We start from the raw sequence: 10,779 nt of genomic DNA on the forward strand, positions 1-10,779 counted from the left end.
ATGAATATTTAATTGTAATTACTGATTACTTCACAAAGTGGACTGAATCGTTTGCAGTGAGTAATCATACAGCCCTGACAGTAGCAGATAAGTTAGTCACAGAGGTGTTTTGTCGTTTTGGTGTTCCAAGTCAGTTGCATTCGGACCAAGGTCGAGAGTTTATGTCGGATTTATTCACTCAAATTTGTGTTTTATTAAATATAGATAAAACCAGAACCTGCCCCTATAGACCCCAATCAGATGGCTTAGTGGAAAGAATGAATAGGACATTAATTCAAATGTTGTCAATTTTTGTGAATGACAATAGAAATGATTGGGATGATCATCTCCCATACCTTTTGATGGCTTATAGGTCTACTATTCAAGATAGTACTGGGTTCGCCCCACATAAATTAATGTTTGGTAGGGACATGATGTGCCCTATAGACATAATCTCTGGATTTATGCCAAAAAATGAAAATATTTTATGTCCTGTCCAATATGTCGAATGGGTCAAACACACTCTCTCGTTAACCTATGAATTTGTAAACTCTAACCTCAATAGAGCTGCTTCTCGTCAGAAGAAAAATTATGATCGTGGTGCAAAACCGCGTGCTTTTGACGAGGGTAGTTTTGTTTGGCGTTGGTATCCCCCTAAGGCAGGATTAAAATTAGCCCTGGGATGGACTGGTCCTTATCATGTCGTAAAGAAGTTAAGCGATGTTTTATATAAAATTAGGTTGCTACCAGAACGACGATTTTTGGTCATACATGTAGATCATCTTAAATCTTATACGGGTTTAAATAGGCCAAACGGTTGGGAAATTGAAGAGTCGGAATTAGATAATAGTTTTGTGGAATTACCGGATGAAACCGAAAATATTGATTTTGCTGACGACTTGAATTGTTCTACGGAAATACCGAGTTTAAATACTCCCGATGCGAGGGTCAATAATGATATCCCTGTAGATGATAGACCAGTAACCCCTCCCCGCAGAACACGCTGTGGTCGTTCAGTTAAAAAACCAATAAAATATTCACCATCTTTATAGAGTTTACTGAATTAACAGAGTTCCTTTTGTAAATATGTATATATTTTGATAACAGTGTGTAGCTATTTGTACCATCCTTTTGTTAATCGATTAAACTTTACGGTGTTGAAATACAACTTCTCTACATAAGTAGGATATTTGAACTGAATAATTAAGAATAGGAATAAATTTAGTACTATTTCTTGATATACTTTAGTTTTTAAAATATCGCATTATTGCGTTAAGGCTTGGTGTTGACTTGGATATATAGATAGAATGAAAAGTAGGCAAATATCAAAATTGTAAGGAAAAGAGAGTAAATAGTCTTGTATTAAAACAATACGATGTAAATGAAATGATTCAAGTAGCTCAATTAGTTCTAAAGGTGAATATTAATGAATGTATACCGGAAATATATGCTGATGGTTATAAAGAGAGAAATTAAATATTGATCTGTTAGTAGGGATGTAATTTTAAATTTATATTTCCGAATTAGGGATCACAAAAGGAGAGAATTTATTTTTTCCAAGTAGAGATATATTTTTCTTGAACACTATTTATGTGGAGATCGAGATTAAGCTATATTGCGCAGTATAGTTTAACTTAGTGTTATGGTAGAAGTTGAATTAAAATAAGAATTGTTTTTCCGAAAGTAGTAGGGAATCATATTTTAATTTTATAAGAATTGCTAGAAATATCATTCAAGCCAAAATTTCCGAGATTAGTAGGGGTATTTGGTTTAGCAATTTAATTTTGTGTATTTAAATAGTGTGGAAGAAATATATATATATATTTATCGAAATAAATGCTTGGGAATATAAGTACCAGCTTTTGAAGATAGAAAATATGACTAAATTTTTTTTCTCTCTGTAGATTCGCTTCATTATGGCCGAAATAGATAGTATTATAATTGACGTAGACGATCATGAAATGATGAGTTTAGACAAGGATTTAAGATTACCATGGCCTAGCAATGGCATGTCATGTGACGTTAAAGATTGTTCAGACTATATATACTCCTCCTACAATAGTTACATCAAACATTGGAAGAAATATCCAGTGGCGGATCCAGAAATTTTCATAAGTGGGGGCCCACTGACTGACCTAAGAGGGGGCCTGCTCCAGTCACGCTTCAATGATTCCCTATATAAGCAACCAAATTTTTGGCCAAAAAGGGGGGGCCCGGGCCCCCTGGGCCCCCCCCCTAAATCCGCCTCTGATATCATATAACAGAAATTCAAATTTTACAATGTACTAATTGTATCAAAGAGTTCAATAATAACTGTAAACTATTGAAACACTTAAAGAAATCCCATAAATTAAATGATAAAACAGCTAAAAAGGCATTGCCTGAGGCTATTAGACAAACAAAATTAAACACAAAAAATATAAATCCTGGAAGTGTTTTACCCAGATTTAAAAATTTGTAAAATTATATGAATGTATTTTTTATTTATATTGAACATTTAATTAAAAGTAAATTTTATTTCACAGAATGTCTAAAGATATTGTTTCTTCCTTTAAAGACGACTTGAGGGATATTTGGCCGTCAGAGGGCATGTGTTGCGAGGTAGTGGGTTGCACAGGCCCTATCCTCAAAACACATGCCAAATACACTGCTCATTGGAAGCTAAAGCATGTGACGCAAATAAATATCTTCTCTTGTCCACATAGTAAATGTAAGCAGAAATATGCAGAGAAGTGGAAAATGAACAGACATCTAAAGTCAAACCATAAATATAGTTCAGAGATGGTTTCAGCCATTCAAATACCTGTTTCAAAGGAAGAAAACATGCACTATGTTTGTCCTGGAAATGTGCTCTATCGTAAAGTTTCTAAAGTAAACACAGAAGCAAGGGACGCCGCTAGGAAGGCTAGACAGGATTTTATTAGTCAATAGAGAACAAAATTTACCGGTTCGTGATCAACCGTCCGGAGATTTACAAGTGTGTAGAGGCCACTATGTGGATTTTAATAATAACTTAACAGAAGCTAAGGTTGTTAAACGTTGGTGAAATTTAGTTTGATCATTAATAAACTTTTCAGGACAGTGAAAAGGGGTGGTGCATTTATGCAAGTTTATACTATTTTGTTATATATATTTATTTTGTTTTACATACATTGCAATATTTTGATACTGTTTAATTTACATATATTACATGTTATACTTTGATACTATTTGTCTACATGCATTACTATATTTTTGACACGTGTTACTAGTGCTTTTATTTCTAAATTAATGCATTTAGAACAAATTATAATCAAAAATCTAATTTGTTCTGAGGGGGAAGGAATGTGGCAGATGTGGTTATTGCACACATTTTGATTTTTAATTTCATACATTTTGGTGCTTAATTTTACCTGTGTTCGCTAGTAATTCTTTAGATCTTTTTGATATAAAATTCCCATGCTTCTTTGTTGACATTTTCCTTTCACTTTAGCAGTTAAATATACGAAGTTTTTCATTGGTTATTTGTTAGGGGTAGATTTTCAATTATTATGAATGACACCAAGTATTACTTCCCCTTATTTTGACGGATTTACAAGGTGATGAATTATTTTGTGTGTTGTGTATAAATTTCTAAATAAAGTATGTCATTTAGTTAAATAAGTTGTTAATGTAAGAAATTTAAGTAGTATTTGTATCTTTAGAATAGAATTTGATGATATTTTGGAGACTGAAATACAGTTTTAGACCGCATATGAGAAATATTATGTTTTCCTTCTTATAGTAAATGACTGTCTCATTGGTAATTTGTCGAATACTTTACTGTATAAAGGTAATATGACCACTTGGATTTATCAATAATCCGCCATTCGTTTATTACACTTGGATTTATCATTAATCCGACCAATAAATGAAGTCTCTACAAAAATAAGTCTCTAAAATGTAGACTTTTCACTCTTTTGAACAAGTTTCTAGCAATTTAAAGACTATAAACTTCACTTTAAAAACTTTAGGAAAAACATTTAAAAAGTAACTTAATATTTAACTTTCGCTAACTACCACAGTGTGTTCTCGCGGTTGATTATCCGTTAGGGTCGTGAGTGTTGTAGTCCTTGCCAGTACTACCTATGTTTACTACTACATTTTGAGATTACTGTTGAATATTTATTCAGATCTATTTTTATACTGTAAACTGTTACACTTGTTTTTACACTTGTTATGTTTCACATTTGTGATAATAAAGTATGTAAAACTGATTGAAATTAGAGTCTCATTGCCAGTATCATACGTCTCAGTACAACAAGGAAGAACCAGTCTGAATGCACATAACACAAAAGTACATCACTTGTCGCATCCGTCGTCAGTCTGTCAGTCTGTAGTTGTGGCAATATCAGACACTTTAGTAGTCAGCAGGGTTTGGTGACGCATAGCCGCCCGACCCTCCTGTTACACATGTATGTGGTTGTACTGGGAAGTTGACAATCCTACCTATATAGATGAATCTACTCCCGTTTGCAGAAGAATATACCCACAAACTGACAAAAAAGTTGTTTATCTCATGCAAAAGTGACTAATCTATCCTAAAATCTTAGCTACATGTAAAACCATAAAAACACTAGTACCAGTGGTGAAAAAAAAATATCACATAAATCATAATTTGATAAAATTAAATTAATGCATTTCAGTTCTGGAAATCTTCAAATTCGGTAACGTAAATGAATTCAGTAACAGACTTTAACAAATTCATTAACTAAACCATTAACTAATTCAAGGTTTATTTGGTTTTGGTATTTGCTGGGAACAATTTCAGACAGAACTATAGACAAATTTCTAAATTCTGCCTGGTAAAATTAAAATCTATCTGCAGGCTGATGAAAACCGATGACAAATGTTCCAAAATCATTTTCTCATTCATTTATCAATGCAAAAATTAAACCAAATTCTGCAGTTGCAAAATTCCCTAATGGTTCATACATGTATAATGAATTCAGTAACTGTTACCGAATTCGAAGATTTCGAGAACTGATTTGCAGAACGTTGAACTGGTCACCAAGTTACAAGTGTACTTTTAGTTTTATCAGGTACATAATTTGAGGTTAAATGCCTGTAATGTTTTTTTTTTAGTATTAGAATAGAGTAAAGGGAGAATGACAACGTGGGAAACAATTAAAAATGTACGAATTAGGAAACTGGTAATCACAAGATTGCTGACATGCCAAAAAAATCTAACGCCTTCAGTATATCTGCATCATGGAATTTATAATTTTTAACGTTTTTTTTTTTTGTCTGCGTAGAAGTTGAAAACATGCATAACTTACCTTCTTCTTATTTCTCCTTCGTGCAATCTTAGATATGGATCTAAATCTAAAAGATGTTGTATTTCTGGTACATCGACTTTAGACAGAGAAACGTCCATCGTGTGTTAGTGTCCCTGAACTATTTTGACCCTCAAAGACTAGTTTACGTCTGCTGTTACCACTGCATTTTGTCAAGGTCGATCATGATGTGATCCTTGTTTATTTAGCGTTTAATGTAATCTAATTTCATTTTAAGCGTTCGTATGACTGTGATTATTCAGCAACTAATGTCTAAAACAACACAGGAAATGGATAAGAATTGGGGATAATCTCAAAACAAATAAGTAACAAGAAAAGGATGTTCTTTCAAAACAAATTTCAACACGATAAACAAATTTTCTTATAACCACATTAACAGTATTCTCAGTTCTCCCAATTGCAATATAGACACTTTATGAGTTCCAGATAGGTAGCCGGCTGCTTGCTGGTAATTTAAAAACATCAGCTAGTAAATGGACTCATTGTTACAACTTTGAACAAGTGTTATAAATATATTATAAAAGGCAACTAAATTTCCTTAGAAGATTTGGGTAAAACTGAGATTACTATAAACACATATTTTATAGCAATCTCTGGGTCAAACCTCTCCACTGAATATGTTAGGAAACTATCGATCCATCATTTGACTCCTATATTTTTTTCTTTCATTATGACTTTTTTCATTTATTATCAGCGTTGCAAAATCTCATTTCTGAATAGCAATGTATAACATATAATGTCATTTAATATATCATATCAGTAGTTTTTTTTAAATGTGTTATCATCAAGAGGTATAGTTCTTGAAAACTACACGTTGTTGACCTCGTAACAAACATCATATAGGAACAAGATTTAAGTAGGATTAAATGACAAAAAATGAGGGGGAAAAAACCAACGCAACTGATACATTTTGTTGTGATAGACAAAAAGAAAAAGTAAAAAATAACAAGTACTGGCGAATGGTTTAAGTGACATAAAGCACTCACTAACCATACGTGTATATATATATCATAATGTGTGTCAGCAAAATTTATGAAATATATTACAAGCACGGAAACCTGATACCACCACGTCAAATCCATAAGGTTATACCTGTAATTAGGGGATTCGAGGGTTCAAAACTTGATCGCAACGTCCTTTGGAAGTAATTTTTCTTGATTTTGACCGTTTGTTATTTTCGGGCGCCCCAATACTCCTTAAACCGAATCTGTGCACTATATTCACTGTATAGCTTGTGTTCCTTATTATATAAGCTTTCTTATGGTATATAGGATATACCTGCAATTAGGGGATTCGAGGGTTTAAAACTCAATCGTAACGTCCTTTGGAATTAATTTTTCTTGATTTTGGCCGTTTTTTATTTTTGGGCGCCGTAATACCCCTTAAACCGAATCCGTGCACTTTATTCACAAAATAGCTTGTGTTCCTCATGTTATAAGCTTTCTTATGGCATATAGGATATACCTGAAATTAGGGGATTCGAGGGTTCAAAACTCGATCGTAACGTCCTTTGGAAGTATTTTTTTTTATGTTTTATGATTCAAGGGTTTACGGTATTCGGTAGATCTCCTCTTTTTTAGTGCGACTATTAGATTTTTATACGAAACTTTTTTTATACGAAACTTTTGTTACCTGTATATATATATATTTATAGTTTTCCATGTTTTATGCATAAATGTGAAAAAATGAGATTAGAGTATTTATATTAAATTGGATAATGAGATTTAGAACAGAATTATTGGCACTTTGAGACATTATAAATAGTTTGCCCTCCCCTTACACAAGGCAATGTGTACCGTTCAGCAGGTGGGTTTCATTTGGTGGGAACAACCCGATAGAGTAATGATGGGGGAAACGAATGATAAGATTAATGCTTGATGAATAAAAGTGGACCCCCCTTTTCCCCCCTTTACGAAATATATGTTACAACTTAAGTGCGACAATTGTACCGTAAGCTTGTAGATATGCATAGAATGTATTATACATGTATCAGTAGCTGCGAGTACTCTCAGAACTGTACTTAGTGTCTTTTTGTTGTTGAGATGTACACGTATATCTATCTGTCCACGATTACTCTATGTTTTTTGTTACATGTATTTCTATTTGTATTCATTCGATGAGTTTAGTTTAGCCTTACACAAATCATTTGTATAAGGTCGTTCTTATGTTGCGCTGTTTCACCACTATCCTAGGTTAGGGGGGGGGGGGGGTCACGCTAATATGTTTAACCCCCGCCACATTCTGTATACATGTATGTACCTGTCCCAAGTAAGGAGTGTGTAATCAAGTGGTTGTCGTTTTTTGCTGTGTTAAATACTTTATTGTTTTTCGTGAATTTTTTGTACATTAATAAGGCCGTTATTATTCGGTGACTAACTATGGTGTATGAACTTTTCTCATAGTTGAAGGCTGTACAATGACCTGTAGCTGTTAATTGCTGTGTAATTTAGTCTCTTGTGAAGTTTTGTCTCATTGGCAATCATATAACATCTTCTTTTTATATATCCAGGACATACAAGAAGATATTAAAGTTATTCAATAAGAATAAACTTGAATAGTGAATAGTGCACAAAAACACAATTCACTATTCATGAATTTTGAATAGTGAAAAGTGAATAGTGAACGTACTTCAGCCCGGTAAATCCATATACCTAAAAAAAATAATTGAATCATGCAGACGCGTAAAGGAAGCTTCCGAAAAAAATATTATAATGGATTGGAAGTCTTGAAGAGATGTACGGTATACACAGTGACACAAAACTGCTGTGGTGGTGATGATTTTTCGGATGTACTTAATATAAATAAACCGTGAAATCTTTTTTAACATATTTTTCACGAGAAAAAAAACACAACTAAATTAATCGCCTCAATAAACTTTTGTTCGTTGTAAAACCGGCTCCAATAAGAGATTTTTCAAAACAGAAGTTTCAAATTTTGGACACGTGCAAAATATTCGAAGGGATGATTTCAACTTCAACACTTGGAACTCTTGCATGGTTTAAAAACTTCCTTGTTGGCAGTAACCCTTTATCAGTTACATCATAATAGGTAATACAAGTGTTGAAATGTCGTATCAAATTGGAGATAAATATATATGTATATGTAGGTACTACTGAAAAGTTAACAATTGGTATTATGATACCTTCTCTTTTGTCGTATTTGTTTTTTCAACCTAGCTACCATTATTGTCAATTTCCAGATGTAAGTCAATATAAGAAACAGACTTAACTGTATTTGGTGTATCTGTTATTGCAAGTTTGATTGGGTAGGTTCCTTCAACATATTCCCCTAGAACGTATACACTCAAGTTGTACTGGATTGAACAGACTCTCAGTTAGATTTCTTGTCGACCTAATTCAAGACACGTTACAAATTAAAGTTGAATTTATTATTTATTACAGACGACAACAGACCTGATATCATCAAATTATTTGATAAAAACATATTTAACAAGAATGTGTCCATAGAACACGGAAGCCCCAATCGCTCTTCCATTTTCTATGTTAAGTGGACCGAGAAATTGGGGTAAACAATCCAATTTGGCATTACAATTAAAAAGATCATATCATAGGGAACATGTTTACTAAGTGTCAAATTAATTGGACTTTAACTTCATCAAAAACCACCTTGACCGAAAACTTTAACCTGAAGCGGGACAGACGAACGAACGGACAAACAGACGGACGAACGGACGCACAGACCAGAAAACATAATGCCCATCTACGATAAAAACGTGAACCTGACAGAAAAGAATTTGTAGTGGTGAAACTATTTCTGTATATACTACATGTAAAGACAACTAGACGAAAAAAATATCTTAAAAACTTTGAACCATTTGATAAAAATAAATAAAATAATTTCAATTGTCAAAATATTTTTTTTATTGTGATAGTGGTAATTAAAAAAAAAAAACGAAACAAAAAAGAAAACCTTTTTCACCGTGTATATTCTAAGCTACGGAATGTGGAAAATCTTAAAGTTTGTAACAAAATAAATACGGAAAATGTTATATTATGTCAAGAGATAGAATCCAGAAATAAGTTATGAGAGATAGCTCTTTTAGAAATAAACAGAAACTAGAGACTCACCTGCATTGTATAAGTTGAAAAGATATATTAAATGGTACTTTCAATTTGTTCAACCTGAATCTAATAATACTTTTTGCGGAAACATTTGTTTTTTCATCGGTACCACATGTAGACCTTTGGTATAGTTTCAATTAATAATCTGATTTTATTCTCATATCACATAGACATTATAAAAAAGTAAGAAAAAGACAAAAATCATTCCGCATTTGAAGACACAAATATTACCATAAAATAAAATTTCCACATAAAGTCTGTATATATATCTGCATCAAAATTAGCAAATTGCAGTAAAAACGTTAGCGGTTCGTATTTGCGAAGATGACGGAATTCTCCCATGCTTTATTCTTAATTCAGAAGTATCCGAAGGCTACCTATTACAGTAATGAAGGGCAAAATACTTTGTCTGTTGACAGTGAAGTGCCACCTCCTTACACTCGAATATAAGAACATTCCATACATTATGGAGAAAACTGGTACACAAACTGTTAGTATGTCATTCTCACTTTGGTTAATATGGGGAAACAAAAGGTTTTATTGTGGTACATTTGAGTTTTCTTTTCGAATTTTTTCCACTATGTAATTTTTAATCTTTGTGGATACGAAAGGAAGGAAAAAACTTATCCTGGACAAATATAAATGTGAAAAAGTGTCTTAATCCGAATTGTTAGAAATTCTATAATTTTATCTGGAATATTAATCTCAGAAATTGAGATTTTAACCATAACAATGTTATGTAAATATAGACAATCAATACATCCTATGTAATCCCTAAACGAGTTTTTGCTATACAGTGAAGTCTGCTTCACATTCTTGACTTACATCTACAAATTGACAACTAGGATCGGTTGAGAATAAACAATGTCGGCAAAAGAGAAGGTATCATATTCTCAATTGTGAACTTTACAGCAGCGTATATATCTCCTAGTTAACGAGATATTCCAGAGCTTGCATTGCCTATCATGATTTCTTTGATTTAGGATTGCTGCTTACAACAAAAGCTATCAAACCAAGTTGTGAAGATGAAAGTAGCCTTTTGAAAAATTACGGAGGCGATCACGAGTGGGTTGACCATTATAGAATATATGTTTCACAGATGACGACGGACTATTCCAATCGTCGTAGCCACAATTCCGTCCACTTTTCCTGAAATGTGACTTACCGAATTAGTCGCCAGGGTTGTACCGACATGAGCGATAGATCAGTGGCTCCGGTTTTGTTGTTGTGGTGTTCGTGTTTCTCAGTCTTAGTTTTCTATAATTTAAATAGTTTACTGTTAGTAGAGTAGTGGTTTGTTACACCCCTCCCCAATATCATACATGGGCATGACTCATTAACGGCAGATGTCTTTATTTGGGGGTGTATAATATGATGGGGTTTATAGATTTAAGGAATATAAT

The 10,779-nt window shown here is 33.0% G+C and overlaps 1 protein-coding gene across 1 annotated transcript in view; it reads right to left on the reverse strand.

Annotated features, from left to right (window-relative positions):
- Nucleotides 1-5,459, reverse strand: part of LOC143082957 (1,4-alpha-glucan-branching enzyme-like) — a 28,964-nt gene extending 23,505 nt beyond the window's left edge. The window contains exon 1 of the mRNA XM_076259018.1: nucleotides 5,277-5,459. Within this exon, the coding sequence (XP_076115133.1) occupies nucleotides 5,277-5,374 (98 nt within the window). The 5' untranslated portion in view covers nucleotides 5,375-5,459. The remainder of the gene's footprint in view (nucleotides 1-5,276) is intronic.
- Nucleotides 5,460-10,779: the final 5,320 nt, after the last annotated feature.

Source organism: Mytilus galloprovincialis, chromosome 7, assembly GCF_965363235.1.
Source record: "Mytilus galloprovincialis chromosome 7, xbMytGall1.hap1.1, whole genome shotgun sequence".
Lineage (NCBI taxonomy): Eukaryota > Metazoa > Mollusca > Bivalvia > Mytilida > Mytilidae > Mytilus > Mytilus galloprovincialis.